This window comes from Barbus barbus (genome assembly GCF_936440315.1).
Source record: "Barbus barbus genome assembly, chromosome: 15".
Classification (NCBI taxonomy): Eukaryota; Metazoa; Chordata; class Actinopteri; order Cypriniformes; family Cyprinidae; genus Barbus; species Barbus barbus.
The window spans coordinates 30,240,123-30,265,684 of record NC_136743.1 but is presented as its reverse complement, the minus strand read 5'-3'; the positions used below and the strand labels follow the sequence as shown (position 1 = coordinate 30,265,684).

Below are 25,562 nucleotides of genomic sequence, written 5' to 3'. Positions count from 1 at the left end.
CATACTATACTGTGTGAGCCATAAAAGTCTGATGTATGAAATATGCTTTTTTTTACCTAAAGATTTAATAAACTGTCCAAAAAGATTTTTTTTTTAAATGGAACCATTATTTCATACATTAGATGCAATCTGCATACAATTTCTCCAAACTTCTCCGTTACTTGTCTTTTCCATGCATATGCATGCTCTTTAAAAACACATAAGAATGAAGCATGTACAGTATGTTTACATGGCCACACGAGCCGGCTTCTCCAGCAGAAACTCTGATGTGTTAAAGCGCTTAAACACTTAAACGGTGTGACAGTGATTCTGTTTGTTTGGAGAGGGTCGTCCTGTGTGTTTGTGAGTTGTGTGTTCTCTCACGGTTTAGCAGGCCGAGCTGAAGGAGAGAGGCCAGGGCTGTGATGATCATAAACACGAGGAGTCCCCCGCGCCGCCCCATCATGCCTACAGCAGGGCAGAGCGCCACACATGATGCCATAGCAGTGCCCCCCATGGTGTAGTATTTGGCATAGAAATTAGAGAACACTGAGGTCGGCTGGTCTTCCGTCAGGCTGCGTGCAAAGCAGTGGTGTATCCCGTAACCTGTCAGTCTGAAAGACGGAGACAATAGAGGTTTTTGGATGCCAGAGTTAAAAGGGACAGTTCTCCCTAAAATCAAAATTCGGCCATCATTCACTCGGCCTTTCCAAACCCCAAAAAATGTCATCTTTAAAACACAAATAAAGAATTAATGACACCTTAGGAGGTTTCTGTCCCTCCACTGAAAGACCATGTAACTAAAACTCACAAGATCCTAAAGGGTCATCAAACAGTTTATCAAATAAAGCGAATCTCTTCACAAGACTTTAATTCAATAGCTCAGTTCATAAGGGATAATTTTATGACCTTTTCAGATTTTTTAAGTTTTGGTTTTGGAAATGAGGGTGAGGAAATTGCAGAATTGACATTTTTGGGTGAACTACCCATTTAAAATCAGCAGAATGTTTTTAATAATTAATAAGCATCCTATTTCACAGTCACACAGATGCATAAAGATATTTACGAGTTGACGCAGAGCACTACTATATTCTTCCACAGGGTCCTTGTGCCAACCATCTTCACAATGCATGTCTTCCTGGGTTGCTTTGGCAGGGCTTGGTTCAGCTCTGAAATCAATGCAGAAAACAAACAGCTTAATCAAACATTTCAAAAAGAAAAATAGGTTTATGGGATGACATTGCCTTCAGTCATTTTGACAAGAAGTCTGTTTTCTTCACATTAAAATACCACATTCTTGAGGAGAAAGAGTTTTGTATATTAATTGCAGCTATGCATAATACATCACTTCATGTGCAATGATCACCAAAGCATTAATCAAACACACTTAACATGGCTTTACAGGCCAGTATCTCACAGGATATGCATCAGTGTGCTCTACGGTCTTAAATTAGACATGAAAAGGAAGTTTACAATAACCGACTTTACTACCATTTGTGACGAACAAGAAAAATCGGTTTCATTCATTGCTGCTTATAGGACTGAGACAAGCAAGCACTACATAATGAATACACTTATGAATGAAACTGGCTTAGCTATGGCGCACTCTGGAAAACGTCAGCAGATTGAAGTTACATAACAGGAATTACATTTTGATCAAAGATAATGAGGTCATATGCATGGATTAAACTGCATTAAAATAAGCCCATTAACATGCATTAAGAAAACAAATAGGGTCAATTTTGATTTAATGCTGACTTCAGCTCCTATTGGTTGTCACCGAATGAAGTCAAAAACTCTCTTGAAATTAATGCAATCAATGGTTGCAGCTTTCACACGCTGAATGACAAAAATCAAGGTGTAGTTACTAGGTTTTGCCTTTGTAGGGCACTTTTCTCCTGAAATGTTTGCACTGCCAGCAGTAAGAGCCACGAACACAACTAAGTGTTGACTTTAGATTGTGCATGCCTCTGTCTGACGGTGACTCAGGTCTTAAGAAATGGAGGATACGGGACAGATGTCTGGTTAGCTAAACCGGTTTTGTGTTCCACAGAAGAAAATCATACCAGTGTTGAACAACATGAAGAATATAAATAATGGTGAATCACTTGACATTTAAATGCATTATGAAAAACAGGGAACATGCCAACATTTCAACAGTTGTGCAGTCGCCACATTTCGCTGAGAATTTTGAATCACAAGCAATTTTGTTTTTATTATATACGGATTTTCTAAATGAAGTTTACACTAATTTGTGCGGATTAACCACACGGGCACTTGAGCAATTATTTTTCTCCGGTAAGGCAAGGCAAGTTTATTTATATAGCACATTTCATACACCGTGGTAGTTCAACGTGCTTTACATAAAGGAAGTGAAATGGTCATTAAAAATAATAATCACAGCAATAAAAACAAGGAATTTAAAACAAACATTCAAAAAAAGTGAAAAAACCTTCCAAAACACCTAACTTCACGGTAGTGGAAATACCATCCACTAACTGTCCCATTTTGGGAAAATAAGACAGACTAGTCCATCAACCTTTCTTTGAAAATCCTAAAACCTTTCAGAATTATTTAGTAAATGAAAACATGAGCTGAATATGCCGCACTTTGTTGGCCATAGAATCTGAAAGGGTTAGTTCACCCCAAAATGAAAATGATGTACTCACCCTCATGTTGTTCCAAACCCGCAAGACCTTTGTTCATCTTCGGAACACAAATTAAGATGTTTTTGATGAAATCTGAGAGCTTTCTGACCCTCCATAGACAGCAACACAACTGAAATGTTCCCAGGTCCAGAAACGTAGTAAATACATCAGTAAAACAGTCCGTGTGACATCAGTGGCTCAACTTCAGTTTTGCAATGCTACGACAATACTTTTTTTTTGCGCAAAGAAAACAAAAAATATCAATTTACTCAACCATTCTTCTCCCCCGAGTTACATGTTCTGTCATTTTAGAGAGTACCACAATGCATTCGCACGCTGGGAACATTTCAGTTGCTTTTCTGTCTATGGAGGGTCAGATAGCTCTCCGATTTCATCAAAAATATCTTAATTTGTGTTTCGAATATGAACCAAGGTCTTACGGGTTTGGAACGACATGAGGGTGAGTACATCATTTTGGGGTGAACTAACCCTTGAACAGTTTGTATTTTGAGGATGTCAAAAACTCGTTTGCATTGCAGTAACTAAATCTAGAAAAATTCTACACAGATTGATTTTTTAACGGCAGGTTGGGTTGTGATTGCTTTCTCCGACAGGTAAATTATGTTTTAGTCATTTTGCGATTGTTCAGTTTTTGTTCAAATATTTTGCAGCATGCCTTACCTTACCTAAAACCTATTAAAGCTGTAAGCTGTTGGGGTCACTAGTTCTAAACCTAATCATATTTTTCACATTATAAAGCTTCTAAAAGTCCAGTGTTTGTTTTCTCTTTGCTTGTATAGGCGACCTGTCATGAGCTCCTCTGCGTCCTCCTCTAGGTTGATGTTGTTCTTCTTGGCGACGCGCTCCATGATCCATTTGGAGCGATTGTACTGCTTCGTCGCAAGCAGCCAGCGCAGAGACTCCGGAAAAATCCTGATGAACGAAAACAGAGCTGCTTTACTATATTATGATAACATCATATCAAACTACAGAGACTAATCTAATCTGTTCTGGGCTAAACACTTAGCAGAAAACAGAGCATTATCACTGAAAGTTAGCTGCTAAATAAAGAATTAAAACAATGAAACAAAGCAACTTAAATGATTAGAATAAAGTTTAAAGAATAATGTGATCATTTGTTGATTTGCAGTAGTTTTTCACACCTCATATGGAGACAAATCATGTTTTGGAAATTAAAATATATTAAACATAAGAAATTAGTTACATATAGTACTGTACATTTAAATGATGTACACTGATATTATTCGCTCATTTTATAATGCCATGTCAACAGCAAGGCGAACTTCACGGCACAAACAAAGTGAAACAAGCTGCACAATTAACAGATTATAGGACACAAATTCTAAAATACATTCAGGGGATACTTAAAAAAAATTAAAAAATTATATATATATATTCTATAGTTTGACAGGAAAGGCATGATGGTGGTTATTCGCCGTTACATAAAAAAACCATATGTAAGAATGACCTAAACGCCACCTAGTAAGAACAACTTGATCATGTTTAGATGTGAAAGTACTAAAAAACCTTCTTATACTACGATTATTTCATATAGCATATTGTCAAAGCAATGATCTTATTCCATCTACCACTTGTTAGTAATATAAAAGTAAATTTGCATACTGACATGAGATGATATGCCATATTAGAGGTTTTATTAAGCTGTTTTATTTTACACAATGATAACCTGATTTTAGACAATATTGCTCACATAATATATTAATCATGCTTAATAGTTAGTGCCTCAGTAGCAAAAACGTTTGCTTTTGAGTGAAATAATGTAATTTTATGATTATTATTACCATTTATCTGTGGTGCAAAGCCCATTTTCAGCAGTCGTTACTCCAGACTACTATAAAAACCTTGTGTTATATAATCCTTCTGATGTGTTAATGTGGTTCTGCATTATCTGTGCAGTTGGAAATGATTCTGCCGCTTAATAAAGTGTGGAAACAGTAGTGCAATGTCTTTTTTCAGATTGCACTTGCAATTTCAGAGTCAGTGTAAACTCGCTATCATCGTCAACAAGTCAAATTTTGGATTTGAGAACAGCCAAACACAAAAATCTCACTTGCTTACCAGATATAGGACAGCATGAGTAAGAGAGGGCAGATTACGACTGCTTGCAGAATCTGCCAATTGCGACAGAGGACTGCCAGCCCCGGCATGAGCAACTGCCCCGCCAACGCCACGAAGCTCGCCACCATGGTCATGGAGAAACGCCATCCCGGCAGACACAGCTCTATCCCTGCAGACAAGAAAACACATCCAACATAGAATCAGTTCATACACAGATCTTAATAACTGCAACAATTAAAGTAATTTTTCTAAAGGGAAGGGGTGTTGGGAATTTAAACTGAGCTTTTGTCAAATCTAAAAATGAAATAATGATTTAATAAAAGATGCCAATGTATTAAATGCTATTGTTATAATTATCAACTATCACCATAATTCTTCTCCAAATAGTATAGTTTATTACTTAAAACCACCCGCTTTTTGCGATTGCAAAGCAAAATAAGATTTTAATTGTGTGTGTGTGTATTTTATGACTTAAAGGGATAGTTCACAAAAAATGAAAACTGTCATCATTCACTTGTTCCAAACCTGTATGAGTTTCTTTCTTCTGTTGAAGACAGTTGATGCTAGCCATTGACTTTCATAGTATGGGGAAAAACAAAATACATCGGAAGTCAAATGGTACCAGCTACAGTTTCCAACATTCTTCAAAATATCTTCTTTTGTGTACAACAAAACTAAAGAAAGGTTTGGAACAAGTAAATGATGGCAGCATTTTCATTTTTAGGTGAACTATCCCTTAAAGGCACATTGCAAATGCCATATTTCACTGTAACATTAGTCAGTTTGAGCCATATTACCTGTTTCCTTCCAAAGTTGCAAATTTAACTTGTGTAAAAAATTATAACATTGCGTAAAACATTTGCAAATAAAACACTGTTTCCATCCCATGTGTTCAAGAGAACAAAACTGTCACTGGTGCAAAGTATTAACAATAAAAACGAAAGTTGGCGCTAATACCTATATACTTTCCTACACAATAAATCATCCAATCAAATGATCTGTTGAGGCAAAGTCACATTTTTTGTTGCACATCAAGGAAATGATCATTTCCATTCAGCGTTTTTATGCAGTATCCTAAAACACAGATGGAAACAAAGCCATATTAAATTACAGTCTTTTTCTGTAAAAGACCCAAAACTGCTCAGTGTTCTACAGACACGGTTTCAGAGATTTTCCTTTACTTAAGGGACCTTAAAACAACTATGTAATGCATGCATGTCATCTGGCCTGTCATCTGTCTGCAGTTAATTCAGTGACTCATTAGTATTCATAACGCAGAAGCGCATGGCAGACAGCACGGGTGGTCTTCAATAACAGACCAATACTGCAATATCAAATGATAGCAAAACCACAGAACAGACAGCAGGCCTGACATGGGTGAGCGCTTTGGGTTTGAGCTTTCCAAGGTGACAGGACTCCGGCGTGAACACAGTAACTGCACAATCCTTCAGAAAAGCCCAGAATATCAATGAGCAGCACTTCCCACAGGAACTGAATCATGCTCTGTGCTCAAAGACGTGAAGCTGACAGGGAAAGCACTTTGTTTCTCAGCCAAATGATGAAGAGCAGCATTACTAACACATCCCAACTCAGAACCCAATCTGTAAAAATAAAAATCACATTTTTTTCTAATCAATCATTTCACAAAATATATATATATTTTTTTTTCCAAGTTTGAAATTGTGTAACTATTAATTATTTTAAATGTATGAGCTTGAATCATAGAAACATGAAAAACTGTGATGCTCTGAATGTTACAAAAAGGTATTTTAGATTAACTTTCTTCAAATATCTGAAATCTGAACAATTTTAATAGATTTAAAAGTGGAAAAGACTTCACAGAACACCTTTGTCCACAGCAGTGCTAGTATAATTATTACAATAATTATTATTTTGAACTGTTTTTGTTTTATTTTAATTACATTTTTAGTTTAAGTTATTTTAGCACATCAAGTATGCATAATATTCCCAACAAGCAAATATTATCAATAACAAGCCCGAGAACAGTAACATTGCTTTCCAAAGTTCAAATTAAAGTGGAAGAAATTAAAATATGACATCCCCAAAACTGCATCTTCAAACATTTAAAGGACTTGTCAATCTTTCGTTGTCATTTTGATAATAATATGCATTCATCAAACTGCTTTCCTGGGTTACACACTAGAGAAAACTGAAGGATATGAATGTATGGAGCCCTGTTAGGGTCATACTGTAGGGATACTGTAAACAAACAGCCTTTATACTGTAATGAAGTAAAAAATAAAAATGAATTTGAGTGCATCCTGAAGCCTATTTATAGCTCTGATTTCTAAGTGAACAGATTGTGATTTCAGCTAAATAAAAGAGCTGTTCTTTCTGAATAGTTTGTCTACTGCAAATAGTTTGTTTTAGTTTTGCAAAGCAAGTGTAAAGCAGATAATGCGCATGTGGTTTTGCAGATTTGGTAAGAGGATTTGTAGATGAGTTAATGGTTAATGGTGAGCCTCAAGTACCACTTTCAGTGGAAAAAAAAGAAAAGAAAAAACCACCACACACACAAAAATCTGTATTTGTCATCATTTTTATTCCCAGTGAAGGACTTCAACAACATTTTCTGAAAATAAAATAAAGGTTAATGGAAGGTCTGACTTGAAAGTGTATGGCTTAATGTAATCTCTAAATGATACACACACAAAAAAGACAAACAATGAAATTCATATTTGCTTGTAAACAATTATAGCCACATAGCATGTTTATGTGACAGAATAAATGGCAGGTTTGTGCATAAATTACCATCATGTCAATTTATAAGCATGTTAAAGTGTGGCCACAAATTGTGTTTTATTGAGAGTGAAGGAAGCTTACAGATGAAGCATCACTCTTGGAAATGTGCAAATGTGTAAATGGCAATGAGGAAATGTGTATGCCATAAGTGCTTTTCACCGGTGGGGGGAAAAGTTATACTTCTCACTGCCGAGTTGTTTTGGAAAAAAGTGTCTGCTTAATTAATAAATGTGTAACCAATAAATCTTAATAAAATATCAGAAATAGCAATCAGTAATGCCCTCACTGCAACCATATGCGATATGAAAATCACTGAATAAGTTGGGAGAAGCAAATAGACGACAGAAAGAGCAACAAATTTGAAAGTATTGCGTGCAAAATTATTAAAATAATTAGGCATTTCAAATTGTAATAATATTTTAGAATCAGTGTTGGGGAAAGTTACTTTTAAAAGTAGGCTAATGCATTACAATATTGCGTTACTCCCTAAAAAAAGTAACTAATTGCGTTACTTAGGCCCTGTTTGCACTAGTTTTAAAATGAAAACAATCCTCGTCTACACTGGTGTTTTCACTGCGTTTCAGAAACGATCTCCATCTACACAACCGAAAACGCATGTCACGTGACCATTCATGCAGGTACAACCACAGACATGTATAGGTAGACCCCCTATTATTTAGATGGTGGATGCGTCTGCGTGCTTGGAGCGGTCAAATGGGGAATCTGCCCATACATATCTATGGGTACAATAATGTGCATGCTGTTATTGTTTACACGGTGGCCAGCTACGCCATCGTTTTCAAAAGTCTCCGTTTTATTCCGTTTACACTGAAACGCAACCCCAGAGTTTTCAAACTAAAACGTGGTCTGCAGCGTTTTCAAAAGTCTCCGCTTTCGAGGGTAGAAAATGGCGAAATAGTGTAAATGTTAGGCGTTTTTAAATGAAAACGCACTAGTGTTATTTAACCTTTTTAATTATTGCAGGTTTGTGTCATATCTGAGTTTGCATTTGACTGTTTTTATTAATTTGGAGTAATACTGAATCTGTTTTTGTGCAAGTGAGAGGACTACAATATCATGTTTACACAATGCTACGGCACTTTCTCTCAACACAGAAACAGAGCTGTCAGTCAATACATGGGAAAACAAAGGAACTGAAGTTACTTTAAAAAAGTAATCTGATTACATAACTCGTAATGCATTACACCCCACACACGTTCACAATATCACTGCTTTACTGTAGTTTTGATCAAATAAATGCAGCCTTGGTGAGCTTACCTTCAGCAAGGCTTCACTAAAAACAAAAATCATATTTATTTGCAAATGTTTGACAAGTACTGTAAGTCAGTGTCTCAACTGAAACTGAACCTCCTAAATGAACCTCTTTTCTCTTGCTTTTGGAAAACCTTCACGTCTATCCTCCCTTAAAATGCTGCCTATGAAGGCTGTTTACTAGGTTTTGGAATAAAGCCAGAGAGAGAGAGAGAGAACCTTAAGCTTCTTAACCCATCTGATCCAAATCCCTCATGCACGTTCCCACAGCTCAGCAGCTCCACACACTCTTAACTAGCTAAATGAGGAAATACAATACATTTCTATTGTTTTAATAAAGCTAATGACTACACATAATCCTAATCCAAACCATGATGGTATATCAACAGTTGTCTGTTATTGAACTTGGAGTCTGTGGCTGACTGGTTTTCTGTCCACCAGCAGAGGGCGCCGTGAGGGATCAGGGTTGTTTGTCTGTTTGAGCCTGAGGCTGACATTATGACCTTCCCCTGTCACATGAGTCACTCATGGCTTCCTGCCAGTATGTCACATATTCAAATGCATTCCATGCCAGGACTGCTGGCTTTCTGTGTCATGGAATGACATGAGGGTTACTGATTTTATACTTTCCCCATCAGTGTCAAACAGTAGAGAATGGCACTAGTAATGCCGTGGCCATGAGTCTGATTCCCAGGGAATGCATGGACTGATAAGCGAAGTTATTGGTATCTGTAAGCAGATTTACAATGTTTTAGCAGTGTGTCTGCGTCTGAAGAGAGGAAAGGGAGAGAGACAGTGTCACACCTGCTGTTAGATGTGGTGGTCTGGGTCAAAGGTCACGGATAAACAGCTGTTGATGCAGCTCTGAAGAACACAATCTCAGCACAACCATTGAACTTTACTCCAGTCAGCATACAAAACACTGACGGCACATCTTCTCTCGTTACAACAGAGCTAAAGATTTGAGAACAAACAAGAAAGAAACAAAGAATGAAAAAGATATAAATCAAATGAATCATTCTTTTGAACCGGTTCTTTTTGGTGAACTCAGTTCACTGAATCAGACTGAGCCAGTTTGCAGCTCGAGCAGCACAGATCTACAAGTTACTCGATCAAACCTCACTTTCAGACGCCTGACAGTCACTCCGACTCCAAATGAATGAACGGATTCAGAGAAAACAGTTTAACTCGGACCCAAGACCGATGAGCCGCTGATATGCGCATGCGTGAACCAAACACTTGAACGAAGGGGTGATATTAAAGATTTTATGGTTTCTCACCGTTTATGTAAAAAGTTGAGCTGATGAAGACTAGTTTCTTCACTTTATATGCATACCTTAGACATGCAAAGCATCCATGTTTCTCGTCATTACTGGGGGCTTTAACAATTGGTATTCGTTACATCATTGTGTGATTATGTAAACAAACTGGCGAATCGGTTATTTGAACCAGCTCACTATAACGAACTGTCCGAAAGAACCAGTTCACAGAAAAGAATCAGAACTTCCCTGTTTGCCTGAGTCTCTGGATTACAGGTAATAATGTTAAAAATAATGTTCAGTTTCTTGCACAAACTGTTTATTTTGCTTCATAAAACCTCAATATATCGTCAGGAGCCACGGGTTAACGTGAGATGCTTTTTTGACTCTCAAAGTGATGGTATAAAAGAGGACCACGGTTTCAGCTAAAAATCTTCTTTACTGTACTGGAGAGGAAAAAAAAAAATCACCTATATTTTGGAGGGCCTGAGGGTGAATAAATTAAGAGGACTTTTTCCATTTTTGGGTGAACTATCCCTTTAATTACAAAAGCAACAAAAACTATAAATCATAAATGATTGCACTGAATTGTAATGGTTTCATTTTTAGATTTGACCATTTATCATCAGAGATGTTTGTTTTCTAAAATGACCCAAAAAGCAGGTTTAAGCAGGTAGCCAGGTAAGTCTGAGTTTATTTTGAGACAATTCTGGGTTGTTGCTATAACAAAGAACTTTGCTGCATGGCTGATTTGCTCTAATAAAGGTCAGATAGCTAATCAGCTGTGAGCACAATGATGCCATTTAAAAGTCATATATTAGACTTATTTTTAATTGAAGATGTGTATTCTCTAGGAATACAATAATTCATGCACAACACCGATTTATGAGTTATGCAGGGAGCTGAATTAAAGGCCAGTCATTTCTAGCAAGAGCTCAAAATCTACAGTAGCTCTGTATCTAAAAAGCATTTTCACTGGATCATGATTTGTGATTTAATCTGCGAGTTAATCTATAGAAAAAGCAGTCTTGAAATCTGGATGTCTTCAAAGGGCACAGGCATGCTTGTTTCACGAGCATCTGTCTTTGCTAATCTAATCTCATAAAGACTGTCGTCAACGATTCAAACTGTCACTGACCCTAGCCATTGAGCTGTTATCTAGGGCATCTCATTATGGATATTAGGACACTGTATGTACATTGAGAGCTCTGTGCGCATGCACACATGATTGAATCAGTGCACTCATTAGCTAACGATTCCAAGCATGAGAGAAATTTAACACTGATGTGTGAAATACAGCTAGCAGTCGTCTCAGGCACCACAAATAATCAAGTTTGTGACTGATTCCGTTATCCTGGGATATCATGCATCATAATGCATTCATAACACCACAACAACTTTAAGTTTAACAGAACATTCAAATATGAAATTCTAATTTTCATGAATATGAAATGATTAATCAAACATTTAAGCTGCATGCTGCTAATGATCTGTTAAGCATTACATAATGTTTCTTAATGTTATTAAAGCATTAACAACATAACTTCTATAAATAGAACATTACACCTCACACATGGTTTGAGTCTTTAAGCTGTAATAACTCTCACTCAAGGCTCATGAGTATTAATTATGCTACATGATGTTCATAGGCCAAACATAAAAGCGTTGCTACCACTGATCTATAATAGAGAACTGGATTGCTCATTTATCACCACCATATTGTTATTGCCTAGTATTTTCATGCATTCTGAATTAATAGGAAATCTCATGATTAAAATGAGAAAACATAAGTCTCCCTGTACATTCTTTCAAATGCGCTAAGCATGTAAATGCTTATTCGTTTAAAGTCTGGAATTTGACCTGCTTATTAAAATGTTACATTCATATTCATCCCAGTAGTAAACATCAGAACAGATGATGGACGAGACATCTCAACATATCTTACAAATGCAAAAGTGTGCATTCTGAAATCTGAATAAGGATGTAATGTATGTGCATATTCACCTTGCAGTTATTTACAGTGTTTGTCTAATAATGTTGTCCTGTAATATTGTTTTTATTCATACCATAGGATAAGTGCAAATGTTTCAACAATGATTTTATTAACAGCATGCATTTTGAAGCAGTTAATTATTAAATACATTTATTCAAAAACATAACACTTAACTCCTATCGAATCTGTTATTCTAGTAAAACTTCACAGAATTTGCATGGTCTTGAAGAGTCTGAAATAGATCAGGGAATCTGAATCAGGGAATAAAATGCATACATCATAACAACGCTGACTGCGTATGGACTTAAAAGACATGAAGCTTTATTTCCAAGATCTAATTTTATATCACGATAATGATATATATCACGATATAGTCATTTTTTTCTTTTAAAAATGTTTTTACAATATTAAAATCTTTAATACCACAGAATTTTCATAATCCTTGTCACCAATGTCAGTATCAAACTAATACAAGCCTAAAAAGAGACAAAAACAACAAACAAAAAAACGCACGCTCCTCTCACACAGAAACAGAGACGGAGCATGCATGTAGCTCTGTTGTTAAAATCGGTTGTTTTAAAACTGCAGTGCTTAAAAACGCATGTCCATGCTACAGATGTAGTCCCTCGTTTAGGAACGAGCTCCTCGTTTTGTTCTGGTCGTTCTCCACCTGGTTCTGTCTCCCCTTCAGGCCCCGTGGTGGCGTGTAAAGATCACAGTCATCCAAATGATGAAAAAGTATTACCGTAAACAATGTATTCTGCGACACCACGAAAAAAACGATAGAACATAATATGAAACGCTAGACTTTTTATTTCGTCCATCCGATATATATCGTCATTTCGCACAACCCTAGTCTTTACTATCACTTTTTATCCATTTAACACATCCTTGCCTTTTCTGTATTTTTGATCAAATAAATGCAGGCTTGAGGATGAGAAATTTATTTCAAAAACATTAAAAATACTAATGGGTCCAAGCTTTTGACCGGTACTGCATGTACATAATTACAGAAGCGTATTGCATTCACTTGAGGAAAAAAAATCTACTCTGTTTTTCTGAATTAACGAGTTAATTATCTCAGAATTACGAGATAATGTTTAATGAAAAAAAAAACGTTTTTGCTCTGTTTTTCTGAATTAATGACGTAATTCTGAGATAATTAAGTCATTAATTCAGAAAAACAGAGCAAAAACTTTTTTCATGAAAAATTATCTCGTAATTCTAATGAAACAGAGTGGGATCTACAAGCCTGTTTCTCTCTCACTGATTGGACTGTTTTTGAAGCCGCTGCCATCGATCTGGACGAGCTCACAGAGACTGTAACATCTTATATCAGTTTCTGTGAGGATATGTGCATTCCTACCAGGACTCATCTAATCTACAACAATGACAAACCATGGTTCACTGCAAAACTCAGACAGCTCCGTCAGGCCAAAGAAGATGCTTACAGAAAGTGGGATAAAGTCTTGTACAAGGCCAAATACACACTGGAAAAGGAGATCCGAGTGGCAAACATGAATTATTCTGACAAGCTCAGGAAAAATTATCTTCCAGTGATTCTGCTTCAGTGTGGAAAGACATGAAGGATATCACCAGTTACAAGGCACCATCCCCCAGCACTCTGGAGAATCAACACCTGGCAGACGACTTGAACGAGTTTTATTGTAGTTTTGAAAAATCACCCCACACCCGCCCTGAACACCTCTCCACACAACCATTAACACCTCCAGCAACCCTCCTCTCCCCCACACCTACGATTCAAATCAGCGGAGATGATGTGTGCCAGGTCTTCGGGAAGAACAAAAGAAGGAAAGCACCAGGCCCAGACGGTGTGTCACCAGCCTGTCTGAAATCCTGTGCTGACCAGCTGGCCCCCATCTTCACACAGATCTTCAACAGATCAACAATTCAACAGTTATTGGGGGGTTACCCACAAACTACGCCCCTGGATGACAACCACTCACACACCTAGGAGCTGTGTTTCTTTGCGTGCCTATTTAGCCTTTTGCTTCAGCATCCGAAGGATGTGTTCGTTACGCGACATTAATTGATTTGATTGCAGATGAGTGACAATTCAACTATATCCAATGAACAATGAGGCTAGTATTTCTGCCCGTCTTGACTGGTGGACTGGCGTATAGGGGATGTTATGGTTATGGAGGCCCCTCCTCAAAGCCCAAGGCCCTAGGGCAGTGGTTCCCAAACCTGCCCTGGAGGCCCCCCTGCCCTGCACCTTTTGTATGTCTCCCTCATCTAACACACTTGATTCCAGTCATCAGCTCGTTAGTAGAGACTGCAAGAACTAAATTGGGTGAGTCCGATTAGGGAGACGTACAAAATGTGCAGGACAGGGGGTCCTCCAGGACAGGTTTGGGAACCACTGCCCTAGGCGATCGCCTGCTCTGCCTATAGCTAGCGCCGGCCCTGATTTTTCTCAACATGACACTGACATTATAAATCTCCCAAGGGGAAATCCTGCAGTGTGTAGTATGGACTCTGTAGGGCATTTTGTAGGGACAAGCTGAGCAACACTCCTCATTAATGATCAGGGTATTTAAGGAGGTCGTCCTCCAGGAGTTAAACAGGACAGATGTGACAGTTTGCTGTGAATTTGTACACTCAATGCCAAGAAGGGTCAGAACAGTATACTTAAAATTATGGAGGACATATCACATAGCCCTACTATATTTCACATTTGTTGAATTGAATCAAAGCTCATTTTTGCAATCTTTCTCTTTAAGCTAAATCATTTATTGTACTTCCCAGTTTTGCAGGGAATGACATTCTATTGTGTTTTTAGTATTTGTTTAATACATTTAAAGTTTTTCATCTTCCCATCAATTCCAATAATGATCATTAAGAAATAAAAATATATCAATGTGTATTAATTCATGCTGTGTACTATGTATGATTTTTGCATCACATCTCAGGACAGTCACTAGTTAAGCGTGCATTCTTGTGTTGTCGTGATGTAATTGTCCTGCAGCTCTAGAGTAATCAGTCACATGGCATTTACAGCTCAGGTTATTGGCTTAAAAACGTACCATGGGCAAAGCTGGCAGCATGCACGTCAGAAACTGTCACTGAGATGAATGGGAATGCTAGTGGATATTTTTCTTCAGAGGTTCTAAACCGTGTTTACACATGAAACATAGTTCACTTTAAAAAAAAATAAAAGTGTTAAGAGAAAAGTTTTTGTAATTTCTTTTTGGCTACTCTCCACAGCTGCTTTCCATCTGTATCTCCAGTATTTAATCTCATCCTGGTCTCATGCAGTGGCATCCGGATCAGAGGTTGGGGTTTCCAGGGCTTTAGCCCAGTAAGAAATTTGCATAGCAACAGCCCCGAGTGTAAGAACCAATGGTGAGGCTTCTCTTCACCCACCAAGTTTGAATAACAATATACGAGCACTGGAGGAAGGTGATTATCAGTGAATAAATTATGGTCTGCTCATCACCAAGTTATCAAATTACTGCAGAAGACTTCAAATTTAAGGCACAAGTGAAATATGATATTTTATAGTGCTTTTATTTGGAGTTTGACAGCACCCTGTGCTATTTGTTGTATGAAAAGGGCAGCCTAAATATATATATATTTTTTTCTATGCATCATTTACACAGAAGAAAATTTGAATGACACAAGGGTAATAAATAATGACTAAAACTTTAGGATATTTTAAAAATTCTTAAAAACATATTTAAAAGTAATATGAACAATAAGGAATACATGCAAACAGTCATTGCATTTCAGTGTGTGTCTGTCAGACAACTGCACAGAGGTTTCTTGAGCTTTTACACCATATTGGCAAATTTGACATTACTGTTGCACAATAAATCAATAAAATGAAATGAAATAAAATCAATCCAGCCCCAAAAAATACAAAATTCAATGCTTCCAATTACAAAACAAACATTTGACACCTGCTGTCATGAAATTATTTATGTCTATTAAAAAAAAAATCAATATATTATTTATAAATAAAATCTACTATATAACAGTAGATGCACTTCATTTAATAAATTTTTTATTTCAAGTTGACTAGGAGTTGGCTAAATTTGAATTAAAAAAAATTCTGTCATTTTTTATACCCAAGGTATTTTACTACTAAAAGAAGATGTTTTGTAGAATATTGGTTACCAAAGAGTTGACAGTAGTCACTGACTTCCATAGTATTTTTTCCATACTATGGAAGTCAATGGGTGCCGTCATCTGTTTGGTTACCAACATTCTCCAAAATATCTTCTTTTGTGTTCAGCAGAAGAAAGAAACTGGTTTGGAACAACATGAGCGTGAGTAAATGAAGATTTACTCATTCCATTTTTGGGTGAACTATCCCTTTAAAAGTTTGATTAGAGGGAATAAAACGAGACCCAACGCACAGCATATCAAAACAACAATAGTTATTTAATGCACACCAATAGTCCAGGCCGGGTCAATTTTTGGGAGTGCTGGGGAGGCTTTTCAAGGTAGATGGGGGTCGAGAAAATGAAGGCCCACCGTACCTATTGTAAGGCAATTACAAGATGGAGTTAAAGCTTTTGGAGGAAAACAAAGTCAGGTGAGGCATTGCTGGCAATGGCAGCGATCACCTAAAGAGGATTATCACTCATCAGAAAATGTCTTCCCTGTTAAGCATGTAGAAGGTCACTGTTAGTCTGTGGGTAATCCATCTGAATGACTCTAACAAACTGAGAAGACAGTACGATAGAGCTGAGAGACCACAATTAACCTCTGTGACATTCTAAGGGCAAGACCTTCATGTGAGACACAAACCAAACACATTCAGGCTGGATGATTTTCTCAAACCCATCACTGGGTTGAGACTGTTGGGTGAGGAAGCTGGGTTGATTTGACCCAATTTAGGCTGATAATCATTTATAATCAGTTTTCCAACAGTGCTGGGTTGGGAATGCAGTCGTGGAAAGAGAGCATGAACTTCACACAGCTTCAAAAGCAAAGTATGTGCCGACACCACTTTGCCATCCACTCATGACAGGAATGTGTGTGGAAAATAAATTAAATCGAATCAAAGCAGAAAGGAGAGAGAAACTGACTGCAATATTTTCTACTATTCATTCATTCATTTTCTCCATAGGGAAATTGATTTTTAACAATAACTGCCAGACCTGTTGTGAGCTCTGAGGTTGTTAAGTAATGATATATGCGTTTGATAAAGTGATTTGTGTATTGATTCAACTTATTTATAGAATAGAAATGAATAACTACATTACCCATAATGCTGTTCAGAAAATTCCACCAATTACAGTCAAAGAGAACAAAGTGTGCCAAAAGAGCTTTTTAGCTCCGCTTCTACTACGCAAATGCCATAACTGACACAGCCTCCCTATGTTATCGAAATTTAATATTTGTATAAATATGCATATTTTGCAATAAACTTATATTATTTCCATAGATGCAATCAACAACTTTTTTATAAATAATTTTATGAACAGTAGTTTATGAACAAAGACAAATCCTATGGGGAAAAAAAAACTTCCAGAACCAACGCTATATATTTTATTTATATATTTTATATATTTATTAGTGCTGTCAAACGACTATTCTCGATTAACCGCATCCAAAATAAAAGTTTTTGTTTACATAATATATGTGAGTGTACTGTGTATATGTATTATGCATATATAAATACACATACATGCACGTATACATTTAAGAAAAATATGTTATGTTTATATATTAAATATATTTATATATAATATAAACTATATTAATATAAATATATACTTGTAAATCTATGTAAATATTTTCAAAATATATATTGCATGTGTATATTTGTATATACATAGTACACAGATATATATTATGTAAACAAAACGTTATATATATATATATATATATATATATATATTAGTATGTGTATCTGTATCTGTATACACACATATAAAGCACTGGGTTTGTTTGTCCCTTTTTGACTCAGAGCTGGGTTGTCAAAAAGATCTAGATTAATTCTAATGAGAAGAGTGGCCAATAATAATATAATACTAATATACTGTATACAAAATAACTGAATAATAACAAATGAGGTGCAAATGTACACACAATTACTGAAATCAAACAAACACAATGTATTTACTCAAAATTCACTACCTAGTGAAAAAAAAAACACTGAAATCAGGAAATATTTATCACCTACAGAGAAGGCTGATGGTAGATTTCAGAATCAATACCAGGGGAACTAAAACTTCTGAGTAGGAATGATCATCACCCGATGCCAATAATCAAATTTCCCCAACAATCGTTAGATAAATAGGCCTGATCATTACACACGACCACCAAATAAGAGTTAAACATTCAGCATATCTACTGTACTTTGAGCACTTTAACATTATTAGGTATTAAGAGCAAATATAAAGAAAAAACTGTTATCAGTCATAGCACATCTGGACTGGAGCGAGTTGAGTAAATCAGTCATTACTGCCATTCAAAGCTCTCAGAATCCAAAACAACATCCTCAGCCTTTCCTCTAGAGCAGCAATGACTGTCTGATCAAGAACATTGTGAGAAATCCACCGAGTGTGTTCAGCATCATGTGACTTTCACAAAGCCAGATCTGCGTTACAGCACTTCTCTTTCTCCATCCACAAGCCCAGTGTTTTGTACACAACTACAACCTGATCCTTTTTCATGGTTCCCAAACATGACCCACATCAGGAAGAGGACTGTATTTGTAATACTCAAGGATCAAGAGACTCAAGCTGATTGCATCAAGCGTTGAACTGTAATGCTGATATGCAAAGACAGGTGATTAATGATAAATGTTGCAAAAAATTCAAACTGCATCTCTATCTTAGAGCATTTGGTCTGTTAATGTACTTGTACATATAGTGTAATATGTGTATCATTTTGTATATTTAATGTTGCTGTGCATATATATTTTTTTATTTGTTTTGCAATTGCAAGTAAATGTATTCCCTTGAAACAATTTATTCAAGTTTGATGCACAAATAATGATGGATTAAGCCTCAGTAAATGTCTTCTGGACCAAAGCCATTTCATCTCAGACGTTATACTTACTCAGAGCATAGAGCGAGAGCGTGATTCCTGCCAAGCAAAAGCCCTCAAAGAAGCGCAGGGTGCTGAACATCGGGACGTTGACGGAGAAGGCCACCGTCATGCCGAAAATTAACATGAAGATGACTGACAGGATCAGGACCGGGTGTCGTCCAAACCTGAAAACACAAAACAAGGCCAATTTACAAAATGCTCTATAGCAGTGATTCTCAACTGGTTTTTACATTATATTATGTGTGACCCTGGACCACGAAACCAGACTTAAGTGTAAATTTTTCGAAACTGAGATTTATACATCATCTGAAAGCTGAATAAATAAGCTTTCCATTGATGTATGGTTATGTATTGTTAGGATCTGACAATATTTGGTTGAGATACAACTATTTGAAAATCTGGAATCTGAGGGTGCAAAAAAAATCTAAATACTGAGAAAATCGCCTTTAAATTTGTCCAAATGAAGTTCTTAGCAATGCATATTACTAGTGAAAAATTAAGTTGAGATACATTTACGGTAAGAAATTTACAAAATATCTTCATGGAACATGATCTTTACTTAACATCCTAATGATTTTTGGCATAAAAGAAAAATTGATCATTTTGACCCATACAATGTATTTTTGGCTATTGCTACACCCCAGCGACTTAAAGACTGCTTTTGTGCTCCAGGGTCACGTGTGTGCTATATTATAATGAGACATCAAGGGAGTCAACACAGTGGCATTGTTTATAGTACAAAAGCAATCCAACAAGTCCTTAAAGTGATAGGTCACTTAAAAAATGATTTGTTTTTCTAAAGCTGTGACCTTTTTTCTTTTTCAGCTCACTAAAGGAGAAATATAAAAACAAGTCCTGAACAATTCCTGGAAAAAAACGCTACAACTGAAATGCATTAACATTGTTATGAACTGCATAGGGACCGGTAATATTACAGTATAAACATGACATATGCTGAAGAGGAGAATCGACATGACGATTTCATGCTCTCAGCAGCTGCTATCCTCACCACACATTACCCATTGTGCTCGGCACAAACAATACGACTCGTTCAGTAATAACTGAGTGGATTTTTTTGTATTCATACGCATAAGAGAACTTCTCACAAACAAATAGTGACCGAGGTTAGTAATTTGCAGAAAACACACCCAAAACATTCCCATATAAGGGCTTTCTGCGTAACTTTTCCTTTACAGCCATTCATCATTCTGCGCATTCATGATGCTATGCATTTATATTCTAGTTCTGTGTAAAAGGTATATTTGTATGTTCCTCTCGATTTATATATGACGACTTCAGATGCAAAAACCTCTAAGGTTTTTCTTTCTTTGCAATTAAAGTGAAATTACTCCTAATCATAGGAGCCTAAAAAACAAAGCTCATTTAAGACAGACTTACAGGTTTTTGCATCTGAAGTCTTCATCTGTATGAAAATGTTTGATTTCACACACACAGGTTCGTGTGCATGCATGGTTAATGAATGACACCCAATGTGTGTCCATATCGAATGTGAACCCTTATGGCATGTAGTCTTTTACCTTGTAGTTTTGTTCAGGGATGTTGGCATCTGGCCAGATTTTTGGCGTTTGGCTAGCTTTTACTAATGAACAGATGAATTTGCACCAAAATACTGAATTTGATTCAACAACGTCAACATATGGAATATTTTCTTCTTCACGTTAAAATTTAATAATATCATTATATAGATCCACTTTTATCATTTGCTTATACCAAAGTTTAGTCCCCCCCCCCCCAGCTGCAACACCCAGGACTGATAAGAAAGACCCGTTTTACCTGATTTTGGGTACCAGTTCAGAACCACTGATCCATATTATGAACTGCATTACATTGTGTCCTGCAGCAAGACTGTGATAACAAGTAACCAGTCTCTATAAACTGAATGGAAAAATTTGACATTTAAAGCAATTAATGCTAAAATAATCATTAGTTAATCAGAAAAGTTAGCATTTTATTTTCATGACTACCAAGATTTGATTTGACTATGATTCAAAGGTTTAATTTAATACAAAAATTTTGATGCATCACATGAAGTGAAATTCAATAATTCTTGATATCAAATTGAAAAAACATGAACACTGCTTTTTAACCGTCTAGCTACTTTAAATATTTGATCTATTTATGCACTTACATAATTAGAATAGTAGAAAGTTTGAAACGTACAAGTAAATAGTCAGTAATAAAGATCAACAAAGAATCACAAGCAATAAACAAAGAGTGCTTTAGGTATCTAAAAGTTTTCCAGAAAAGAGCAGTGAGTGATTTGTCTTTTTCCTCTGAATTATTGCTGTTTTATAACAGCACAGACAGCAGCGGGTCTAATAGACTGTCTAACAGACTACCAGATGTGTTGTCCCCTCTGTTGTAAGATGACTGTGTTTACGTCAATTTTGCATTATACAAGTATTCTTATTTCCAAGAGCATTTCACTGCTCGCATGTCATGCACAGCTGCATGCATTAAGAGCACTTCAGAGAGAGAGCACACACACACACACACACACACACACACACACACACATACAAGGCTCACATAATTATCTGTCAATTCATGGGTTTCATGTTACATCCATTGAATATTTTAGGCCAGGGCTCATGAATTTCTAGTATGGCTCCCTGTGATGAAGTAATATACATGTTGAAAGCTATAGAGGGCATGTTGGTGTTTTACTCAAACATCTAGCTCAGAGACATGACATCAACCATATTTTATTATGACCATCAGATAAAGTAATGCTGATGAATACAAAAACACACACACAAAAACATTTTGATCATTGGATTTGATCCATACCAAGTCCTTAACAAGACTTATCCAGATTTCAAGCTAACACAGACATTCACAGCAAGATCGGATCCAGAAAAGGATTCATAAGAGGGACTACGATGAGTGGCAACACCGAAGCAAACATCTGTGCAGAGTTCTTGAGGATTTATGGCCTGACATACACACTAGTGTTCATGAACATGAAGCTGCTGCATTTACACAGAGGGACCCAAAGTAATCATCTCATGGTTGAAAAATAATTACAAATCAGTGACGTGATTAGTATTGATTCAGAAATGTGGGAAAGTAAGACATTTTTAGACATATACTCACCAATCTGCCAGAATTCCCAACACCAAATATCCAAAGATGGAGCCCACCAACAGGGAGAATTTGGCAATATGAACCATCCAGGCAGAGTCACCCATTAGTTTCCACTGTTGGGACAGAAAGACAGAGGCCTTTTAATTAATATATGACATATTTCAACTTTTTCTGTCACCATATGAAAGAAGAGAGTTATTATTAACGCATTTAAAAAGTTTTTGATCGGGTTAACATGTTAGTACTACATGCTCTCAGTCAAAGCTGTGGAGACATTGGTATTGCTGTACTTTGTAACGTGCTATTTTTCCCCCTCTCTTTATTGTGTGTGATAGATGTTATGGGTTGTAAATGTTGTAATTTGTTTTTCTAAACCAGGATTTCCAAACCGTTCCTATAGAGTCTCCCTAGCGCAGCTCATTTTGGACATCTCCCTTATTTAACATCAGCTGATGAGAAGTGAGCTCTGTGACCTGAACTGTGTGTGTCCAGTGAGGGAAACATCCATACTGCACAGTGCTGAGGACAGAATGGCTCGAAAACCCCCGTTCTCAACAAAAAGCAGTGATTATGGGGTTTGACATTTTAAACTGTCTGTATGGATCATGCAGCATCACGAAAAAGGGAAATTTCACTGGTGTATTTGTCACCTGTTCTGAACAGTTTGATAATGGGTTTTTTTTTTTCAAGATAAGGTGAGACTTTGGCTGGGCATGTGATTTTAGCAAAGTGGTTATGATTATTTTCATTTTCATAAAAAAAAAAGTGAAGATTGTCCATACAATAGGATCAAGAACAGCTGAACCTCTAGACAAAATATTGGACAAATCTGCCTTTATTTTTATTTTTTTAAATGTGTCCTGAGAATACGGGGCTCACATTCAAGGAGGAAAAACAAACAACTCACTTTTATTCAGACCTTTTCTGATAGTTTGTAATGTAAATTAATAAGCTTTTATAACAGAATACATATATAAGTATCGTCGCCACTTTATCCTAATATTATGTCTAAGTAAGATGATATTTGAAAAATGTTTAATTTGATCAAAGCTCTGTAGTTTCAAAACATATATTGCAATGCAATAAAATGTGTGTCACAGAGATGAATAAATAACCATTCCTAAAAAGCCTGATGATCATAATTGAGACGTTTGAACATGATTTTTCTAAAAATGACTCATAACCAGGCAAAGTTTGTTTAGTCCAGTAAGTGTTCAAGTAAATGTGAATCATAAATCATGCTTTACACCATTTCCCGCTTTCTATCTGAAAACCACTATCAAAACTCTATAGGTCAAACTCTGTCAAATCTGCACTTTAAGCTGTAAAAATGTGCTATCAGAGCACAAACACAAAAAATCTATTATGCAATCTATTATGCTGAACAAACACTTTCAGAGCAGGAAATACAAAGAGACAAAACAGACAAAACTTAGGCACGATGAATTATACATCACATTTTCTAAAGGGACATAATATAATCTACTAGTTGTATTGTGTTGTATTGTTTTCTAATCAGGGTTTCTGAATGAGCTCTAAGGTTTCCTGGGTTTCCCCTGCTGTGTTCAGACACAGACTGAAACTAGCCCAGGATCTGTTTCCTCTATTGTGTGATGATTGAGCCGCTCCCGTCACATGCTTCAGTATCACTCATGCTTTCAGATCAATGTCAGCTGCCAACCTTACAAACATTAACTAGTCATACACAAACAGCTAATCAGCAGTTTTAACTGTTAGTTAATCAGGCAAGTCAATCAAGAATAAATTTATTCAACAACATTAGGACAAAAACCTAATCTGGCAAACACACTGCTTACATTTCAGCGTATTATCCTTTATAAATATTTTGTAGGGACTGAAAAACTAGACTTTACTATTAAAACATTCACACAGTATCCAATATAAGACTTAGGACCTTTAAGAGAAATAAAATGCATACTGTATGTCGAGAACGAAACTATACAGTAAAGTGGTGTGCCTCAAGTCTCAGTCTTGGGCCCTCTTCCATTCATTGTTCATTTACTGCCTCTAGGACAGATTTTCCGTAAATTTTATATAAATTCTCACTGCTACGCAGATGACACCCAGCTCTATATGTCTTCGAAGCCTAATTCAGTATTGCCGTCTTCCTCCCTTTTGCTTTGTCTTTCTGAAATTAAATCATGGTTTACATGCAATTTTCTGAAAGTTAATAGTGCGAAGACTGAAATTTTATTGGTAGGTACTAAATCAAAACTGTGTAATTGTGCAAGTTTTACACTTACTATCGACAACTCCGTTATCTCTCCTCCTTTTCAGGTCAAGAGTCTGGGTGTCATCCTTGACAGTACTCTGTCTTTTGAGGCAAATGTAAATAATATTACACGGTCCGCATATTACTATCTGCGAAATATTAATAGTCTTCGACCATCTCTTTCTGTTAATGGTACTGCTGTCCTTGTGTATGCATTAGTTACCTCTCGAATTGGCTACTGTAATTCTCTGCTCAGTGGTGTTCACAGAAACTTATTCATAAACTTCATTCAGCAGCTCTGATCATTACACGAACACCGTTGAATGAGCATATTACTCCAGTTTTAAGGCACCTTCATTGGCTTCCACTCAGATATCGAATTCAATTTAAGATTTTACTTTTTACTTATGAAGTTCACTCAGATATGAAGGTGCTAGATTATAAAGAGCCTTATATGTATGTACCTACCCGATCCCTCAGGTCTTCTGCTTCTGTGACTCTTGTTGTACCATGTGACTACCATGGGAAGTAGAGCCTTTAGTTGTATTGCTCCGACGATTTGGAATACTTTACCTCAAGATATACGTAATAGTCTTAGTCTTTCAATTTTTAAATCACGTCTTAAAACTCTTTTTTTTTTTTAAGATTAGCCTATCCTGAGTGATTTTAGATGTTACTGGGTATTGATTTGTCGTATTACTGTTTATTGTGTTGTTTTTTCCCTCTGTTTAATTATGTATTTTATCATTGTAAGGTGTCCTTGAGTGTCTTGAAAGGCGCCCACAAGTAAAATTAATTATTATTATTAAATCATGTACCTCAGATTCTTGTTTAATTCAACAGGCTGCAGCACATATTCAACAACTAAAACTGAACTGAAATAAGCACTTAATAATCGATTTAATACTGGTTAAACAAGTTTAAAATACTAAAGACATGTTTTATTCAATACATGCATATGTTTTGAAAACGGTTAATCGTCTTATACATCAATATATACAAATTAGAGGTCAATCAATACTGGATTTTGCTCATATGATAATGTTTAAAGAAAAGCAATAACTGCATTACTGTGCCGATAATCACAAAATCTATATATTGACAAGAGTGACCCAGAGAGAAGGGTTTATGTTGAAATAAATGGCAGATATATTTTGTGCAACCAGTAATAGGAAGGA

General features: G+C 36.3%; 1 protein-coding gene across 1 annotated transcript in view; it reads right to left on the bottom strand.

The window, feature by feature from the left end:
- The window catches only part of LOC306881900 (solute carrier family 22 member 23-like), a 46,358-nt gene that overhangs the window by 8,718 nt on the left and 12,078 nt on the right, over window positions 1-25,562 (bottom strand). The window contains exons 2-7 of the mRNA XM_079436252.1: window positions 22,161-22,264; window positions 19,053-19,207; window positions 4,728-4,896; window positions 3,433-3,560; window positions 1,046-1,148; window positions 364-593 (exon numbers count right to left, since the gene is read on the bottom strand). Of these exons, the coding sequence (XP_079292378.1) occupies window positions 364-593; window positions 1,046-1,148; window positions 3,433-3,560; window positions 4,728-4,896; window positions 19,053-19,207; window positions 22,161-22,264 (889 nt within the window). The remainder of the gene's footprint in view (window positions 1-363; window positions 594-1,045; window positions 1,149-3,432; window positions 3,561-4,727; window positions 4,897-19,052; window positions 19,208-22,160; window positions 22,265-25,562) is intronic.